Source organism: Zea mays, chromosome 9 (genome assembly GCF_902167145.1).
Source record: "Zea mays cultivar B73 chromosome 9, Zm-B73-REFERENCE-NAM-5.0, whole genome shotgun sequence".
NCBI classification, from domain to species: domain Eukaryota; kingdom Viridiplantae; phylum Streptophyta; class Magnoliopsida; order Poales; family Poaceae; genus Zea; species Zea mays.
This window is the reverse complement of record NC_050104.1, coordinates 38,807,395-38,827,787: the sequence shown is the minus strand read 5'-3', so window position 1 is coordinate 38,827,787 and position 20,393 is coordinate 38,807,395. Positions and strand designations below refer to the sequence as shown.

At 48.1% G+C, this 20,393-nt stretch overlaps 1 protein-coding gene across 6 annotated transcripts in view; it reads right to left on the bottom strand.

Annotated features, from left to right (window-relative positions):
- The window catches only part of LOC103638270 (DNA topoisomerase 1), a 61,829-nt gene that overhangs the window by 22,118 nt on the left and 19,318 nt on the right, over window positions 1–20,393 (bottom strand). For 2 of the 6 annotated variants that reach the window (XM_008661232.3, XM_035962520.1), the window contains exons 9-17: window positions 18,522–18,578; window positions 18,331–18,414; window positions 18,129–18,197; window positions 17,491–17,550; window positions 9,521–9,592; window positions 8,657–8,764; window positions 2,900–2,976; window positions 2,645–2,728; window positions 2,376–2,487 (exon numbers count right to left, since the gene is read on the bottom strand). In XM_008661232.3, coding sequence (XP_008659454.1) covers window positions 2,376–2,487; window positions 2,645–2,728; window positions 2,900–2,976; window positions 8,657–8,764; window positions 9,521–9,592; window positions 17,491–17,550; window positions 18,129–18,197; window positions 18,331–18,414; window positions 18,522–18,578 — 723 coding nt within the window. Of the gene's footprint in view, window positions 1–2,375; window positions 2,488–2,644; window positions 2,729–2,872; window positions 2,977–8,656; window positions 8,765–9,520; window positions 9,593–17,490; window positions 17,551–18,128; window positions 18,198–18,330; window positions 18,415–18,515; window positions 18,579–20,393 lie in introns of all 6 variants that reach the window. The other 4 variants (XM_008661231.3, XM_020543910.3, XR_004852603.1 and 1 more) reach the window with 3 other exon arrangements.

Genomic DNA, 20,393 nt, shown 5'->3' with positions numbered 1-20,393 from the left:
GGTGCCTCGTACCACATCACTCCTAACCTCGATAGTGTCTCTTTATCACATGCCCCATAGCACTACCTTCCATTCCTCCATCATTGCCAGTAATAGGGCAACTCTGCCCATCACCTGAGTAGGTGACAGTCCTTCTTGGTCCATTATACTTCAACAATATCCTTGTTGCCCCCAACATTATACAGAATATTCTCTCGGTCTGTTGCTTCACCATTGGCAACCATTGTTCTATAGAGTTCGATCCCTGGGGTTGAACATACGGGATCTTACCAATCTTGTCCTGGTCGCCAGATGCGACAACTCCAACCCCCTATATCCTATTCACTTCCGCGCCCCACCGCCCATGTTGGCACACCCTACGCCCTCGTCGTCACTGCCTCTACCTCCACTTGGCACTATCGTCTTGGCAACCCCGAGGTCCTCTCCAGACTCTCAGGCACCTCGGCCATCCGTTGTCCCCGTGGCAACCCTAACTCACCTTGCCATGCTTGTCAGCTTGGGCGCCACACCCGCTTACCCTTCCCCTCTTCCATGCCCCGAACTGCTCACTCCTTTGATCTCGTCCATTGTGTCCTTTGGACATCCCTGATACCGAGCATGTCCCGTTAACAATACTATATAGTCATCTTGGATGACTCCTCTCACTACATGTGGACCTTTCCCCTGCGTCGTAACTCTAACACCTTCGACTTTGTCAAGGCCAAGTCAGACATGTCCCTGTTCATCTTTCGGCACGGTGATGACACCATCTACCTCTTCTATGTTGATGACATCTTGATTAAGGCATCCAGTTTCGTACTCCTCCAGCGTACGATCGCCACCCTGCATCGCGAGTTTGCGATGAAGAACTTAGGCCCTCTCCACTTTCTCAAGGTCACTGTGGAGCGTCGCTCCGAGGGGCTCTTCCTTCACCAGTGCCAGTACGCCATCAACGTTCTAGATCAGGCTGGCATGTCCGACTGCAAGCCTTACTCCACGTCTGTTGACACTCAGACAAAGGTCTCCGACGACGACGGCGCCCCGATTGGTGACGCGACGTCCTACCTCTGGCTACGTTGTGTTCTTGGGTGCCAACCTCGTGTCCTGGTCCTCGAAGCCGCAGCTCATCGTCTCCCACAGCAATGGCCAAAACGGTGTGGTTGAGGCGTCCTGGCCTCGTCAGCTGCTCCAGGAGCTCCACTTAGGGATGAAAATTTTGTCTGTGGGTTCGGGCACGAAATTTGACTCGCGGGTTTTGCCCGTACCTGACCCATGATAAAATCGGGTCGGTTACATGTTTTAGCTCTCACTCGTGTGTATCCAATGGATATCCAAAATTAGTACAACGGTTTCTCAACCCACCAAAAAACCGACCCATTGGCCCATCACCACCATCTAACCCTAGCGCAACTCCGTCGTGACTCCGGCGTGGGTGTAGGGCCCCCGTCGCAGACATATTCGGTGTCCCCCGACACGGTCGCAGGTCTTTGCCGTGGGTGTACCCCGGCGTGGGCGATTGTGAGCGATGAGTGACTAAGTGGCCACATTTTTGTTAGGAAGTCGGGGTGTTATGTTATTGTGAACCAATTCCTATCCTATTGGTCTGCCATAGATTCTTAACAGATTTCATTGGCAACACCAATCCTGACAATGCAGCAAGTCGTTGATACAGTACAAGGCAACACCGTCGGGTAAGACAGACTTCTTAGGCAGCATGTGTATGCAATCACTGGGATAATTAATTTTCTTTCTATGGTATGAGGAGTGTTAGCTAATCTTGTTATACCCGACGGGTACCCAATACCCGACGGGTATGGGCACGAGTACAAAAATTTACCTGCAGGTATAGTCGCGAGCAGGCATGATCCCCACGAGTATGGTCGTGGGCGAGTATTTACTCTACCCGATTCGTTGCCATCCCTAGCTCCACTACCCCCTCGCGCACGCCACACTAATCTAATCTGTTAACGTGAGTGTGGTCTACCTCTCCACCAATGTCGTGCAACACCAGCGCACGTGGAGATTGACCTCCACTTTGTCTGAGGGCATGTCGCCATCGGTGATGTCCGCGTCCTCTGCATCCCAACTACCTCCCAATTCACCGGCATCTTCACCAAAGTTCTCCCGTCCACAGTGTTCTCGGAGTCACGGTCCAGTGCCAACATCTGTTGGCTAGAGTTGTGACTGCAGGGGTGTTGGATTACTGTGTACATGTGTATACCTCTACTGTAATTGGGCTAAGGGCCCATCCCATATACTCTTATGTAAATACATAAGCCTACCCTAATCTAGGGATAGGGGTTTCCATTTTCTCTCTCTAAAAGGGACAGGTTACGAATACCCAAAAATAGGTCTATTTGCAAATAAAAAATCTAAATCTCATAAAATGAAAATACCTTTTCATCAGAATCAGGCATGACACCAAGTAATCTGGGTGTAAAAGTTTTTTGACATTCTTCGGTGGGTTCGGTTTCATCTTCTTGTTGTGATAATGAGCGAGCAATGTACCTACAGTAATTAGATCAGTGATTAGGTAGGATGATAATCATCAACAATCAAAAAATAACCCTGGAACTCATTAATACAAAATAGGTGACAATGAAGAATATAGTAGAGTTTAAACTTCAAGGCATTCCAATTATACTGAGGGATAATAGGGTCATACTTGCATTTTGGATGTCGATCACAGCCTATAAAATAGCCTTCACCATACCTACTAACTTTGAATCTCAAGGTTCCTTCAGAACAACTACATGTATTCCAAACACAAAAAGAGATGTCAAGAACTACGTGTGTGAATGCATCACAGTATGAACATATTGTAGGGTAACCTGAATGAATATTGCAAATATCTTGATTTCAACATTCAATATGTACTTTCCACGAAAGATACCTTAAAAGTATGTTTGTCGTGCATTACCTAGGGCAAATTCTATTGTCTGTGTCAACATTAGGGAAGAGGATAGGACCAAATTTTTCTTCGAGCATTCTCTCTACCTGCACAATGTCAAATTCAGTTTCAATTCCTAGTCGTTGCAGAGTGATATAATACACAAGGTACATCAATAATGTCATTCTTATGTATGATGGGTCGAACTCAGCAATTGCATGCTCTGATCTCTATCCCTACTCCTATAAAGCACTAGTTTTTTTCTGGTTTCTATTAGAGTACATTGTTAGGGTTTTCCTGTATACCCCTATTGTAATGGTGTTTGTCCCACTTTAAGTCTTCTAATAATACATTCCCAACCCAGGAATAGGATTAGGATTTCATTCTCCTAACATGGTGTCCAGCTAGGTTCTTCTTTTCCTTCTCCCTCCAATCGCCCCCTCCCCCCTCATCCCAGTCAAATGTCGCCGCCGCCATGGATGGCGGACCTCTCCCTTCTCCTCCCCCCTTGTCGGCAGCCCCATCCGCTCTCCTCCAGATGTGACCACCGGTCCACCGCCATCGCGTTGACATGGTCAGTGGCCACTCCACCCACGGCGCGCCCGATGCCCGTGCAACTGCTTCATGGCGCCTCTGTGCCCGTGACGACCCTCCTAGCACGCCGGCTCCGCCTCTTCCCTATGCAGCCGTCGCGCCTGGCCACGACGCACCCGCGCTCGTGCCACCTCTTCCAAGCCTGCCTGTGCCACCCTCTCCGTGCGCCACCCTGCTCCGGGCCCTAGTGTGCTTGCACCAGCCCCGACGTCTCCCTTCGAGGCGCTGACATCTACCTCGCCACCCTCTCCTCTGCACTCTGTGGTGGCCCATCTCCCCACCATGGAGCGTGGGCGGGAGCACCATCTCCTTCCCCCGCTTCCTGCTTCTCCCTATTACCAGCGCTGCCCCCACCAGCATTCCTTCCTCATCGGCGGCGAGCATTGTTTTCCCTGAGGCCTTCTTTCCGGCGCCAAGTGTCGACTCTCCCTCCCCCATGATTGGCGACACACCCGCCTCCTTTGCGGCTCGCCTTGGCCACCCACCTGTCACGGCCTATCTGTTGCCGCCACCACTCCCTCATGGCACACGTGGCACAGCCGCACTGTCCACTGTTGGCGCCTCCTCAACTGCGGTTGTGGCCATTTTCACTAATGTCGGCGTCCCCACGCGGCCCACTCCCTCGCCGCGGATGCGACCAACACGCCATCTCGCAGCTTTGTCCTTTTCCGCTCACGCCGCCACCTCTCTGGCCGCCGACGCAACCCGCGTGGCCGTCCCTGTCCCCTCTTCTCAGTGGATGCCTTGACACGCGATGGCAACCCCGGCGTTTTTTTCTCGAAAACGCAAGAGAATTGCGCCTCATAATATTAAGAAGAAATGAAAAAGAGGTGTAAGAAGACCAAATACAAGGGTCTCCTTACGGAGGTCAGTAACACAGAAAACTGAAACAATCCATCAGACATACATAACCACTCAGAACACGCTGGACTTCAGGAAGGAGAGAAGCAAGGTAGTAAAGCCCTTTAGTCCCTGCCACTTCCCAAAATAATCTCTCTTCCCCTGCTAATCTAAGAGACAAGGCCAAACTTGGAGTCCAGCCATCAAAGACACATTTGTTTCTAAGTTTCCAAATTGTCTAGGCCCCCAACGCAATTAAGGAGTTGAGGCCTTTTCAAGGCAGACTAGACACAGCTCCTGTGATTTGCTCCCACCAGTACATGAAGGAAAGTAACCCTGACTGTGGGGCCAGGCTTTCTAATCCAAAAGGTCTCAGAAGATGAAATCAAAAATCTCTTGTAAACGCACAAGAGACAAGGAGATGGTCGAGGGTTTCTACTTCTTGATCACATAAGAGGCATCTTGTCGAATGATCCATTCCTCTCTTAGCTAGTCTGACTGCAGTCCAACATCTCCAGTGGGCAACCAGCCAGAGGAAGAAACGACACTTTGGGGGGCCCAAGTTCTCCACATCAACAGATAATGGCCAAAAATTGTTGAACCTACGGAGAGACCTTCATAGGCTGATCTGGTCAAGTATTTGCCATCCCTAGCTAAACTGAATATTTGCTTATCTTCTGCTTCAGGCTGTAGCACCACTTCTGATAGCAATTCCCACAAATGCAAGTAATCCACCAAAGCTCCAACTAAAAGAGCCCCTTTGATGTCAGAAATCCATTTTCTGTTGGTTAAAGCCTCTAGAACAGTTCTATTAATTGCAATTCTTTTAGGAACAATTGCAAACAACCTAGGAGCCAGATCATTCACTCTTTGACCCAAGAGTCATTTGTCTATCCAAAACAAAGTGCGGGCTCCATTCCCCACTTCTGAAATCCTTTGCCTTTTTTTGGTACTTGGATAAGAAGGTTTGCCCAAGGTCGTCCTGAGTCAAATTTATGTAACCAAAGCCATCTCATGCGAAGGGCCCAACACAATTCCTTTAAGCTAGATATTCCAAGACCTCCTAACTGTAGAGGCCGACACACCCTTCTCCAGGTTATCAAACAATGTCCTCCCCTGACATCTTTGCGACCTCTCCATAGAAATCCCTTTCTGATCTTGTCAATAGCATCTAAAGCCCAAGGAGGAATATCAATGGCATTGCCAAGTAGACAATCATGATTGTGAGCACATGTTGCACCATAACTCGTCTACCAGCCCTTGTCATAAGGTCCGCTTTCCAGCTTGGTAGGCTGTCAGCAATCCTGTCTATGATTGGTTGAACCTGTTCTTTGGTCAATTTGCGAAGGGGGAGTGGAACTCCTAGATACCTGCAAGGGAAATCAGACCTCTCACAAGGTAACAAGTTCTGGACCACCATCAGTTCATCCTCGGAGCACGGAATCGGGTAAACGTTGGATTTCTTCTCATTATTATGGAGCCCTGAAGCTTCGCCAAATAAATCCAAGAGATTCATGGTAATGGAAATATCTGCTGCAGAGGGGTGTAAAAAGAGGGCAACATCATTAACATACAGAGAGATCCGATGAAATTTAATCATTCCTGATAATTGTTGCAGCAATCCAACCTCTTCTGCCCTAGAAAAGAAAAGGCCCAGAATGTCCATCGCCAAAATAAATAACATCGGGGAGAGGAGATCCCCTTGTCGAAGCCCTCTTCTGTGTATAATATGCTTCCTAGAAAACCCATTAAGCAAGACATGAGTAGAAGAGGCCAGTAAACCACAAATTATATCTCTCCAAATTTGTCCAAACCCGAGTCATGACTTCAATGAGAAAGGGTCACGATACCGAATCAAAAGCTTTAGTGATATCCAATTTAAAGAGCAAACAAGCTTTTTCAGATGATGTAGGAGCCTAGATGTTTGCTTGACCAACATGAAATTATCTTGAATAAAACGTCCTTTGATGAAGGCACTTTGATTTGGAGAGACCATCTCTTCAAGTCTGCCCGGCGTTGCTTCTTATTCTCACTGGCTGCACTCCCTTGACGCATGTTCTTCGCTCCAATGCACTCCACGAGCCTCCCTACCGTGTGCGCCTCTCCCTTCACGACAATCAGCTTCTCTGATGCACCATAATGGCCTTTGATCGAGTCATGAACCTTGTTCTCCGTGACTGTGTCGAGATCTACCACCCTCCAACCTCCACCCAACCTCAAGAGGGCCGCCACACTACTAGGCCATTTGTGTTCTGCAACGCCGACTCTCTCTCCATGACGCTTGAGGACTTGTCTTCTCCCCAACCCATGCTTGTCATTAGCATGCTCACCACTGCCAGCCCCAGCACCCCTCCCGGTGGCTCTGTGGGGATGCCCCCGATGGCACTCTCCTTCCCCATATCATCGCCGCCCACTCCTCCCACTGATTGAGTTGTTGACTCTGGCGCCTCATACTACACCATTCCTGACTCCAGAACTGTTTCTTCACCCCCATCCCCATAGCCCCACCTTCCCTTCTACTCTCATTGTCGATAATGGATCAACTCTGCCTGTCACCTCAGTCGGCAACACAGTTCTTCGTGGTCCTCTGTACCTTAACATCATTGTTGCCTCCAACATTATACAAAACCTTATATTGGTTACAACCATTGTTCTATGGAGTTCGATCTCTACAATCTTACCATATGAAACCTTACCACTCGTGTTGTTCTCGCTTGATTCGATAGCTCTAGCCCCCTATATTCTATTTTCTTTCTCGCCCCACCTCCCACATCTTATGTTGCCCACCCTAGGGCTAGAAACGAGTCAAGCTCGGCTCAGTGAACCAACGAGCTCGCCTCGGCTCGGTCACTTCGCGAGCTGAAAAATGTGGCTCGGCTCGGGCTCGTTCAGGCTCGCGAGCCGCTACATTAAGTCTTATTTAAAGTTTAAATTGTATTTTTTTATTTTGTATAAAAAAATTACCAAAAAATCTAACAACATATTTTAACTATATCTAGCAATAAGCCCATAAAAATAAATAAATAAACTAATAATATATTAATGTAATAGTGTAACGATATAACACATGTCATTAGGCCGACTCGCGAGCCTGACTGGCTCAGGCTCGTTCAGGCTCACGAGCCTCTTCGAGCCAAGCCGAGCCTGAGCGAGCCCGAGCCGATTCACGAGCCTCGAGCTTTTTTTCGGCCTTACCCCACACTATGCCCTCATTGTTACTGCCTCTACCTCCACCTAGCGTCGTTGTCTTATCACCTCGGCCACGACATCCTCTTTAGACTCTCCTCCACCTCGTCAATTCCCTACCCCCGCGGCCATGCTGCCATGCCATGCTTTTCAGCTTGGTCGCCACACTAGCTTACCTTTTACCTCTTCCATGTCCTATACCGCTCGCCCCTTAGATCTTGTCCACTGTGACCTTTGGACCTCTCCAATACCGAGCCTTTCTGGTAACTAGTACTATCTAGTGATCATGGATGACTTCTCACACTACCTCTGGACTTTTCCCCTTTGTCGTAAGTCTGACACCTTCTCCACCCTTCCTCACTTCTTCGCTTGGGTGTTGACTCAGTTCAGTTGCACCATAAGGGTTGTTCAGTGTGACAACGAACGGGAGTTCAATAACTCCACGTCTCGTGCCTTCTTTCCCTCACGCGGGGTGCAGCTACGGATGTCCTGTCCCTACACCTCCCCTCAGAACGGCAAAGTCGAGCGCATGATTTGCACCATCACCAACCTCTTCCGCACCCTCCTGTTCCAAGCCTCCCATCTTTCTTGTTACTGAGTTGAGGCCCCCCACACCACCACATGCCTCCTGAACCGCCTCCCCTCCTCCCACTCATTTTTTTCGCCCTCTTCGGCACCACCCCTTCCTATGCGCTCCACCGTGTCTTCGGCTCAGCTTGCTATCCCAACACATCTGCCATCACTCCCCACAAAATTGTAGGGGGTACAATAGTACTATGTTGTGTTGGGAGATACAAGCAATAGTTTCCTTTAATCAATTGACAACAAAATATTGTATAAAACCGAGAAGCATGAGCAGAGAGAATAAAATATGATAGCTCGCCATTTCATGTGTTTTTCCTTCAAAGCAAATGTAAACTTGAACAGTTTCAGGTAACAAAGGGCTTTAGATAAGATTCTACCAAAGCAAAAACCATAAACCACTACTTCGCAGTTGAGAAATGGAGATGAAATGTTTACTTCAGTTTTGGTGTCATTAAAAAAGGTTCATGATCACAGCAACAAATTTTTTTGTCCCAAGCAAGCTTGACAATCACACCAAAAAGAGAACTACGAGAACTTGCATCACCAAAGAACTAGCATACTCAGAAATTAAATACATCTTACCTTTCTGCCATCCAGATTACTCGCATCTGCACAATATTTGCTGAATCGTTCCCAGTAGCCTTTTAGAAGACCCTTCCATTCAGTTAGCCCAGCAGAGACATTATCTAGCTATTAATGTAAAAGAGAAAGAACTTCAATATAGTTTTAGTAACTAACTAATTCTTGTGTCTCTTGTGTGTGTGGTGCGCCTGTCTGTAAGTGTGGGATTTTGTCCCTCGGCCTACCACTTGTATTTTTTTCTTACTCCTTTCTTAATGGAATGACATGTAGCTATCCTGCGTCATTCAGAAAAAAAAAAACTAATTCTCGTGCTACCATATTACTGAAAGATCTTGTAAAAGGATCACTACCATTTCTTCCAATTGTAGGTTGTTCTAGAGTGGTGGACGAAGATTAAGAAAGTAGGTTAAATGAACTTGTTCCCTCATTTATATAGTATGACGGAAAAGTGGGAGTGATGATTCATTAACTTATGAGTCACATTATTCAGCAAGGGAAACAAAGAAAGAGAACATAAAAAATGCCTACAAGTTATCAAATTACTTGCATATGGAGAATAGTTGAGAAGGCTAAAATGACCTACACTTGGATAATAGACCAAAGCATTTTGAGCACATGACAACTATGTCTTCAATTAGCTTCACAACTACAATCACCATTGTACCTGATGTCTTAAATCCAAGAATATTCATGACCAAAATTGGAAGTGTACCAATGTCAATTAAGCGCTGATTTCCTGAATTCTCATATTGGTTTAACACATAGCAGTAACAACTAACGAGCCAGCTTAAGCAGGTTTCTAAAACTATGGCATAAACTGAAAACAAAGCACAAAGAAACCATGAACTGAGAAATGTTTACTACCTCTGTCTCCATGTTAGCTGTAAAGCTGTAATCAGCAACCTCAGAGAAATGGTGCAAAAGGAATGCCGAGACCTAAAGGGATGGCATCAACAAACACCAAAGTTACACACATTGAAATTGAGTTTATAGCAAGCAACATCAGCTATGTAAATTGAAACAATGCTGGCAGCCTGGGACAATTATTGGAAACCCTAACCCTAGGATGGGTTGGGTATAGTGTATTAATAGAACACAATACTGGGCCAGGCCCATTACAGGGGACAGGTAGCTAACACCCCCCGCAGTCACAACTCTATCTAGTACAGATGTTGAGACTGGAGCGGAAGTCTAGAAATACACTCGACGGTAACCCCTTAGTGAAGATGTCGGCGAACTGCAGGGTGGTGGGGACGCTGAGAACCCGAACGTCGCTGACAGCCACACGCTCGCGGACGAAGTGCAGGTCGATCTCCACATGCTTGTTGCGCTAGTGCTGCACGGGATTGGTGGAGAGGTAGACGGCTGACGTTGTCGCGGTAGACGAGGGTGGCACGCTGAAGGGGGTTGTGTAGCTCGTGGAGAAGCTGGCGCATCCAGGAGGCCTCGGTCACGCCATTGGCCACAGCGCGGTACTCGACCTAAGCACTGGAGCGGGAGACGACAGGCTACCGCTTGGTGGCCCAGGAGACGAGGTTGGCGCCCAGGAACACAGCATAGCCCGAAGTGGACCGGCGCGTGTCGGGGCAGCCGGCCCAGTCGGCGTCGGTGTAGACCACAAGCTCCGACGTCGGGGAAGGTCAAAGGAGGAGGCCATAGTCGATAGAGCCTCGGAGGTAGCGCAGGATGCGCTTGAGAGCGGTAAGATGGGGTGTGCATATGGAGGCAGACCTGTTGGACGACGTAGGCGATGTCGGGCCGGAAGAAGGTGAGGTACTGGCAGGGTCGGCCTTGGACAGGTGCCCGCGGTGCAGCCGCACCGGGCCTCCAGGATCCAGGGGCCTCCTGCCTGTATATATGTGTATATATATAGGCAATTCCTTGTCATATTCTAGCCCAAAAACAAAGACTAAAAGCCCACTAATATCAATGTTTACTATGCAGGCATATGCTTCTCGTGGAAGCCTCCCGACGACGATTCAGCTATTGGCCTGCTGCTTCTTGCCTTCTCCTGGAAGCATCCCGACGACTCAGGCACTCAGCGAGGGCGCAAGGCAGGCAGGCAGCGACCAGCCGCCAGCCGGCAGCCGCCAGCGATCGTCCGAGGTATCTCCAGACTCCAGTCACCGCGACGCCGGCACGTCGCCCTGTCCGTGGATCGTGGCTGATGGCTCCGGCGTCCGCCCAGACCTTGTGTGCTGCGCCGTATGCGCGCCGCGCCTAGCACTCGCACAGCCGACAGAAACTTCAGTCTTCAGTCTTCAGGTCTGCAGTCTGCTACTCTGCTTCCATTTATCATTTTTTTTGCCCCAAACCAATCCTTACTAGTTAAATATTATTTTATTTCTAAGTATATGTTATTGTGTTTTGGTAGGATTAGCACCACATTCCACATGTCGTCCACTAGAAGGCACGCATCTGGTAGTGAAAAAAGGAAAAAAAAAGAAAACATATAGAGGAGTTCAATGCATCACAGAGAGGTGCCATTCATAAGTTTCTTCATACTAGAGTGCCTTCAAGGAATATTGAGGAGCAGAAGTTGGTGATAGTTGTGTGGAAGCAACCAGGTGAAAGGATTTCACAAGAAAATATTGACACTAACAACAATGTAAGTGGTCATGAGAATCCAATTGGTGTGGAACCGGAATCTGCATCTGCATGTGTTGATGAACAACCATTTTTTTCTATCGATATTTATGATCCTAGAAATTGGGATAAACTTGATAACAAAGCAAGGGATGTATTAGTGGAAAAAGGACCTATAAGAGAACATAACCTTGAATTCCCTTTAGATGACAACTCAAGGCATTTTTCGTATGCTCATTATTCCAAAGTACTAAAGAATGGAGAGGTACATGACAGAAAATGGTTGATTTATTCTAAGCATATTGATAAAGTGTTTTGCTTTTGTTGTAAGATTTTTAAATCTAACAACATGAAGAGTTCATTAGCCTCTGATGGATTGAGAGATTGGAGGCATCTCAGCGTGAGGTTGAAAGAACATGAAGGCACTGTTGAGCATAAAATGAGCATGACCTCTTGGAATGAATTAAGGATCAGATTGAGCAATAAAGAAACAATTGATAAAGAATTGCAAGGGCAACTAAAAAAGGAGCAAGATCACATGAAACAAGTTCTATTCAGATTAGTAGCCATTGTGAAGTTTCTTAGCAAGCGGAGTTTGGCTTTTAGAGGATCAAGCGAAAAGATCTACAATGAGTCGAATGGTAATTTTTTAGCTTGTGTTGAAATGATTGCAGAATTTGACCCGGTATTGCAAGAGCACCTTAGACGTATTCGGAACAAAGAAATTCATTATCATTATCTCAGCCATAAAATTCAAAATGAGTTGATTTCTCTTTTGGCTACTATCATTACAAATTCTATTATAGAAGTTGTTAAAAGAGTCAAATATTTCTCTATCATCCTTGATTGTACCCCAGATGTGAGTCACCAAGAACAAATGACCATGATAGTTCGTTGTGTTAATATGTCTGAGAACAAAATAAAGATTGAGGAGTATTTTCTTGGGTTCTTGGAGGTGGATGATACATCCGGGTTGGGGCTTTTTAATGTACTCGTTGATTCCATGAAATCATTTGGGCTTAATATTGAGGATAGGGGGCCAAGGCTATGACAATGGATCCAATATGAAAGGAAAACACCAAGGGGTACAAAAACGGTTGCTTGATATTAACCCAAGAGCTTTGTATATGCCCTGTGCTTGCCACAGCCTTAATCTTACGCTTTGTGATATGGCAAATTCTTCTCGTAAAGCTATATCATTTTTTGGAATTGTGTAATGGATATATGTGTTATTTTCTGGTTCCACTAATAAAAGATGGAAAGTATTGCTTCACCATATTCCAAATTTAACAGTGAAGTCATTGTGTAACACTCGTTGGGAGAGTCGAATCAAAAGTGTTAGAGCAATCAGATATCAAGCGCCACAATTGAGGTCAGCTTTATCTCAGTTACGTGAAGCTAGTGATTCTGAGGCTAGTACAAAGAGCGATGCAAAAAAATTATTTGATCTACTTGGCAACTTTGAGTTCATATTTGGTATAGTTATTTGGCATGATATCTTATTTGCTGTTGATACTGTGAGCAAGAAGCTACAATCACCATCCATGTCCATTGACTCTGCTTTGCAACAAATTGAAGATATAATGCAATACTTTAAAAAGTACAGAAATGAAGGATTTCAAGCTAGCTTGGAAATTGCAAAGGGACTAGCAACTGAAATGGTTGTACATCCATCCTTTCCAGTCAAACGCCAAGGTACTAGAAAGAAACAATTTGATGAATCTGAGTGCAGTGAAAAAATATTGCAGGCTGAGAAGGATTTCAAAGTCAATTATTTTCTGGTCATGGTTGATATGGCAATATCATCATTGAAAAACAGATTTGAAGAACTCCAAGTATTTAAAACTATCTTTGGATTTTTACTAAGCTCCAGAACCTTGATGTCTTTGGATGATAATGAGCTGACAAATTGCTGCAATAAATTTGATAAAACATTTACTTTTGATAATTCATCTGATGTGGACTTGAATGATCTAATATCTGAATTGAAGATTTTACAGTTGACTTTAACAGATAGCCAAATGTCAGCCATGGAGATTTTTGAGTTTGTTAGAGAAGTGGACAGCTATCCTAATGTTGTCATTGCTTATCGAATCTTGTTTACTATGCCTGTGACTGTTGCATCAGCGGAGAGAAGTTTTTCAAAGTTGAAGCTACTGAAGAACTATTTGAGGTCAGTAATGTCCCAAGAAAGATTAAATGGTTTGGCAACCTTGTGTATCGAGAAGCAACTGCTGGATGATATTGATATTGACTCTATCATCACCGACTTTTGCATCTAGGAGTGTTAGAAGGAACATTTTTAAATGAACTTCATATTGTGATGTATTATAGTTACAGTTAATATATAATCTTCTTATATTTGTCGTCAATGGGACCTCAGTTTTTATCTCGCACCAGGCCACCAAATTCTCAGGGCCGGCCCTGGGTACTGGAGCGTGCCGGTCAGGCTCCGGAAAGACGTCGCGTCGGTGACCGGGGGGACGTCGTCCTCAGAGAGCTTCGCCTGAGTATCAACAGGTGTGGAGCAGGGCTTGCAGTCTGACATGTCGGCCCGCTCCAGGATGTCGACGGTGTACTGGCACTGGTGAAGCAAGAGACCCTGGGGCTAGCGCTCGGCAGTGATGCCGAGGAAGTGGTGGAGGGACCCTAGGTCCTTCATCGCAAACTCCAGTTGGAAGGCGGTGATCGTGCGTTGGAGGTCGGCGGTGGATGCCGTGAGCACAATGTCATCGACATAGAGTAGGAGGTAGACGGTGTCCTTGCCTCGTCGATAGATGAAGAGTGAGGTGTCCGACTTGGCCTCGACGAAGCCTATGGAGGCTAAGTAGGAGGCGAAGCGGCTGTACCAAGCCTGCGGCGCCTGCTTGAGGCCATAGAGGGAGCGAGCGGTTCAGCCGGCAGACCAGATTCGGCTGAGTGGCGTCAACGAAGCCGGTGGGTTGGCTGCAGTAGACAGTCTCCGCAGAGTGCCATGGAGGAAGGCATTCTTGACGTCGAGCTGATGGATCTCCCAGTCCCGGGAGAGGGCGAGGACCGCGCGAACGGTGGCGAACTTGACGACGGGGCGCTGGGTGAAGCCCCGAAGGACCCAACGGGCCTTGTAGCGGTCGAGGGAGCCAATCGATGTCAGTTTGTGGCGGAAGAGCCACTTGCCGGTGACCACGTTGCTGCCGGGAGGACGCGGAACTAAGTCCCAGGTGTGGTTGGCTAGCAGGGCCGCGTACTCCTCCATAGCCCGACGCCAGTGCAAGTCAGCGAGGGCGGCACGAACGGAGGGGACCAGGGAGGCGTCCGGTGGAGTGGAGGTCGTATCAGCTGCAAGAATCAGTCGGTCGACCGGCTGAAGGACACCGGCGGCATGATGAGTCACCATGGGGTGGACGTGCCCGGGGTCGCGGTGAATGACAACCGGGTGGTACACCAGCGGCTCAGAGCGGGATGTCGAGACGTCGGGTGTCGTGGGCACAGTCGTCGCGCGCCGGCGATAGACGACAGCGGGTTCAGCAAAGCAGGCCGCGTTCGTCGACGGGCACTGGTCCGCAGGTGCCGAGGGGGTGGAGCTCCCGCGGCGGTGATAGACGAGGGCGGGGTCGGCGAAGCGCATGGCGCTCGTCGTGGAGGCCGCTCGTGGCGCGGGCGTGGCCACACGTGGCGCAGAAGAAGCCGACGGTGCCGCACGTGGCGCGGGTAGAAGGCCAAGCGGAGGCATCGGAGCCACGCGTGGCGTAGGTGAGGTCAATGTGACCGCGCAAGGTGCGGGTAACAGCGCAAAGCAAGGCGCCTGGGGAGGAGGGGTAATCGAATCGGACTCAAGGAGGGAGTCGAGATCGGGGGGTGGGGAGGAGCCTGCAAGGGGGAACGCATCTTCGTCGAAGACGACGTGGCGAGAGACGATGATGTGGTGGGAGGCAAGGTCAAGGCAGCGATACCCCTTGTGGTCAGGGGAGTAGCCGAGGAAGAGGCAGCGAGTGGAGCGGGGGGATAGCTTATGCGAAGCGGTAGCGGAGGTGTTAGGATAGCAAGCACAGCCGAAGACGCGGAGGTGGTCGTAGGAGGGGGCTGTGCCGTACAGGGCGAAGCGGGGAGTGGGAAGGCTCACTGTCGTCGAAGGAAGGCGGTTGAGGAGGTGGGTGGCGGTGTGCAGGGCCTCTGCCCAGTAGCTGGCAGGGAGAGACGCCTGAAAGAGAAGGCAGCAGATCATATTAGTGGTGGTGCGAATCATGTGTTCGGCCCGTCCGTTCTGAGCAGAGGTGTAGGGGCACGAGAGGCATAATTGGATGCCATTGGTGACAAAGAAGGACCAGGAGGCGTGGTTGTCGAACTCACGTCCGTTGTCACATTGCAGGGCACGGACCGGGTGGCGGAACTGGATGGAGACCCAGGCGAAGAAGTGTGTGAGTGGTGCAAGTGTCAAACTTCAATCGCAGGGGAAAAGTCCAAAGAAAATGGGAATAATCGTCCAAAATCACCAAATAATATTTGTATCCAGAGAGACCGATTACAAGGGAGGTACAAAGATCACAATGAATCAGGTCAAAAGCCTGTTCAGCCCAAGAAGACGAAGTGGGAAACGGGAGACGCGTATGTCGGCCTAACTGACAAGCATGACAGAGGCCCTCAAAATGTTTCCGACTACGAGTAGAGTCTAGACTACTGGAAAGCTTGGTCATGACGGCAGGTCCTGGGTGGCCGAGACGACGATGACAGGTGGTGGTCGTGGCGGAGACCAGGACGGGAGGTGGAAACGCGCCGGTGGACAAAGAGCGGAGCGTGTAGAGGGGCCCGGTGCTGTCACATCGTGCGAGTGGGTCCTGGTGGCCAGATCCTTCTCAGAAAAACCAGAAGGGTCAAACTCAATGGAACAGTAATTGTCGGTAGTGAACCGACGAACAGAAACGAGATTGTGAGTGATGTGAGGGGCGACAAGAACGTCGTTGAGATGGAACGGTCCGGGGAGAACGAGGCACCTACTGAGGTGATCGGGAGAGTGGAACCATTCCCAGCGACGATCGAAGTGGGGTGGGAGGAATGAAGTGGGTGAGAACGAGATAACATGCCTGCAGTGAGGGTGGTGTGGTAGGATGCACCGGAGTCGACAACCCAGTCAAGGGAGGGTGGAGCCAATGCCATGGTGTTGTAGGCGGCGACAAGGGAGGCTGCGTCCCAACCTCCAGCCAGGGGCGACCAGGGAGTCACCGGAGGCAAGAGCTGAGGTGGAGTCGGGGTCGTCGAGGATACGCCGTAAGGGGGCATACCAAAGGCAGGTGGCGAGGGAGCTCCGTAGGTGGATGCAGGCAGGAGAGCCGGCTCCTGCAAAGGACGGGAGGCACTGGGAGCCTGACCCGGCCACATGGAGATGGTGTCGGTCCAGGGGTTGTAGACCGACAGCCATCCTTGGCCTTGGCCGCCCCCGGCCGGTGGAACCTCCACGCGTAGAGCTGCTACCCCCACGTCCGCCCTTGCGAGGGCGACAGCCGCCGTCAGAGGTGGAGGCCGAACGAGGGGCAGCCGAGGTGGTGGCAGGAGGGCGGGTAGGGGCCCCGATCGACGTGGTGCGAGAGCCATGGCCCCTAGAGGGCGCCGGACTACCAGGCGGGGCACTATAGAGTGTCGGGGCCGGAGCGGGTGCCTCAAGTGTCATCGTGAGCTCCTCGAGGAGCTCATTCCGCACGGCATGGAAGGTGGGAAACGGCAAGGGGATTCCTCCCCCATGGATCCCCTCTAATTCTCTGGTCACCAAATCAGCCCTAAACGTTGAGATGGAAAAGGGAAAAGGATTATAGTGCCGAAGGATCCCACAAATTGTAGAGGTCTAGGGAAGGGAATTTCTAAGCAAGGGTAAGACTGCTAGAAGTTCCATTTCCCAGACCCTAAAATCTGAGGGAACTCAAAATATAAACAACACAAAATGTACATGGCAAACTGTATGCAAGCATAAGCAAAACCATAAAATATACACACTGAGGAGATCATTACAGATGAGGGCAAATTTAAAATATTCTGGAGGAAAACTTATATGCATTAATAATAAGAAAAACAGGAAAGAATCAAACAAAGATACATTACAAAGTGATGCATTACTGCAATGCAAATAAATGCATAGGAAAACAATGAATTTAGATAAAAGTATTATATATACTAAAATAAATGTACTAAAATTTTAGATGATGACAGAGCTAAAGATATCTTAATCATATAGGATCTCTCCAAATGGGGAACATGCAATCAGGAATATAAGAACATACCATTCGACCACGGAACTCAGGGTGTAGAACTCGACTTTTTGCTGTCACGTACTTCCTATCCTGAACAATACAAGTATAATGAACACTGTTATCTATGTGGAACAGGTCGATGCAAACTAGAACAGATGAAAATAAGATTTAATACATAGCAATCTGAAACCCTGCAACTGTTTTCCTCAAATAAGCATGAGATCTCTGTATCATTGCATTATGAGGTGAGGAAGGCTAAAATAGCCAAGTGCAATAACCATGCCCAATGCCAACCTTACATACAAAACCGAAAAACACAGCAAGCCTTACATGACTAACACAATTGTAAGATAAGATATGGCTTCTGAACGGTGACAATGATTAGAGGAGGTGCAGGGTACACGCATATACAGGCAAGGATTCCCATGGGTCGGTTTATAGAAATAGGATCAATCTTAACAAATATACAAGAGGCACAACCCCTATAGCCATCAGCCCAAAGGGCACAACCGTGTGAGCCTAACATCTGTCTAACAACAACCCCTAGATGGGGGCACAAGGACAAAAAATTATACACTAGGAAAGGCTATCAACTATGCTTTATGCATCCGCAAATAGTCTTCCAGTACCATAGTAAAAAATAGTTCGGAAGTAAAATGCTATGTTACCTGTAATACTTTCATTATAGATGCATAAGTAGATGGCCTTCCAATTCCAAGTTCTTCTAGCTTTTTAATCTGGAGATAACAAAGCTGAATATGAAAATCTGAACTAGTATAACCAAATAAAAATAAATAATATTTTATTGCAAAAATGGGCAATGCTCAAAGCAAACAAGTGAAAAATAATCCATGGTAGGTTATTGCTTACCAATGCACCCTCAGAATAACGTGATGGTGGCTTAGTAAAGTGCTGTCCAAGATGCACGTTAACAGGGGACACCAAGTCCTTAACCTGGTAAAAAGGAGATGAATTACATACTGGAACAGTTGAATGATAACCAATAATCTGCAGTAGCCTGAGAAAGAAAGAGGATAAAGAAAGAGAATTGTCACCGCAACCATTAATTTTGACAAGGCCTCAAAGTTATCCTCATGCACAGAATCTCCCTCAGTGTCCTAAAAGTAGCAAAGTGTATTGTTAATGAGTAAGAATAAGTTCGTAAAACTGAAAAGCTAGCACAAAGTTCTTCACAAAATGCAACTGACAACCATGCTTCCATTCAAGCTTAAGTTGTCCTTACCATTAGCACTAAAAGAAGCTCAATCCACAACACAAGAAACCAAGAATACAAATGAATCAGGAAAAACTCATGCATTTCGGCAACAGGAAGGTTATGTCCCAAGGGAAAAGAAAGTAAACTCCATAAAGAAATTTATCAAAAAAAAAACATTACAAGGCCATACAATACCACAAATTATGTTCTACACAACAATAACAATGTGTTGTAGTGCATAGAGGAGACCAAGTGGGACCGGACATCACCCTTTCCATGTAACCACTTCAAGAAATGTTGAACAGATACAGATCTAGTAATGGTTATTAAGCGTCGCTTAAATGGTAAGGCGAGCCTGGCCTACAAGGCGTCCTGGTCACGTTGCCCGGGCGTCGCAAGGCACCCATGGGACGTCCTTTAGGAGTCACCTTGGCCAAAGGATAGGGTTTAGGGCGGAATTTGTTATGGATCGTAGTTCATAGGGGGATAAACAGCGATAGTCGGGTGAAGTCGGCTTGTGTGTGTGTGTGTGTTTGGGTTGGGGGGGGGGGGGTCATTGATTGATTGGTTTCTCCTTAAGGAGGTACAACCCATCCTTATATAGATAGGAAGACTTGGCCCCCAAGTAACTAACTCAATCTTATCTAATCTAATCTTTATCCACTAATCATAACCCTGAGTCTATCCCTATGCCCTCCATCTCTGGGCTGCCACCCTATGACATCCCCCGCCCTTCGAAGACAACTCGTCCTCGAGTTGTAATGGAGTGCATGGCAACACCCTTGTTGTATAACTTGATACTCATGTGAAAGTGCAACCCTACTAGAAGCCTTTTACATATTGGCTTTAATTTATTTGCAAATAAAATAAAGAACCTAACATATGCCAAGGTTCGTCCCCTGAATCCCATGGTAACAACCTCGTCCAGGCTGCAAAGGCCAAGCCGTGGCAGTTCACCAGTCCTACAGTATGAGTTGTCGCAAGTTCCAGTGGAGACAGCGCCACCCAACCAGACGTGTTCTTGTAGTCCACATGGCTATGGATCAGGACGGTAAACTGGAGTGGAGGATCGGCCAAACCTGCTAAAGGCCTTGCCGCCCTATGTGTCGCGTGTTGTTCAACACGTAATATCGATGCAAGTCGTTGCGCCAGGGAACGGCGGACCATAGCCTGTAGCTGCGTCGCCGCTTGCCATGCTTGAAGTCGCGCCAGGAAGCCACGTGTCGCAGCCTGAAGACGGCAAGCCGCGCCGCCGCTTGCCATGCTTGAGGTTGCGCCAGGAAGCCGCGGCAAGTCGCTATCTGCAGCCGTAACTTGCAGCATTGGACGTCGCGCCAGGAAGCCACGTGCAGTCGCATGCAGTCGTGTTGTCGCCGCTGATAGGCGGTTAGACTCCACCTTTGCCGCGAGTAGATCACGAAGTTGGACGATAGCGGATCAGGCCTGCTCCAGATCTGCCCTGGCACGAGCGAGCTCCTCACGCCAGGTGCGTACATCGTCCGCAGCAGAAGTCATGGGAAAGGATCCCTAACTCATGATACCAGATGTTATGGATCTTAGTTCATAGGGGGATAAACAGCGTCGTGAAGATAGTCGGGCGGAGTTGGCTTGGGGGAGGGGGGGACTAGATTATTAGAGAGATCTGGGACTAGTTCTTCTTCATTGATTGGTTGGTTTCTCCTTAAGGAGGTACAACCCATCCTTATGTAGTAGGAAG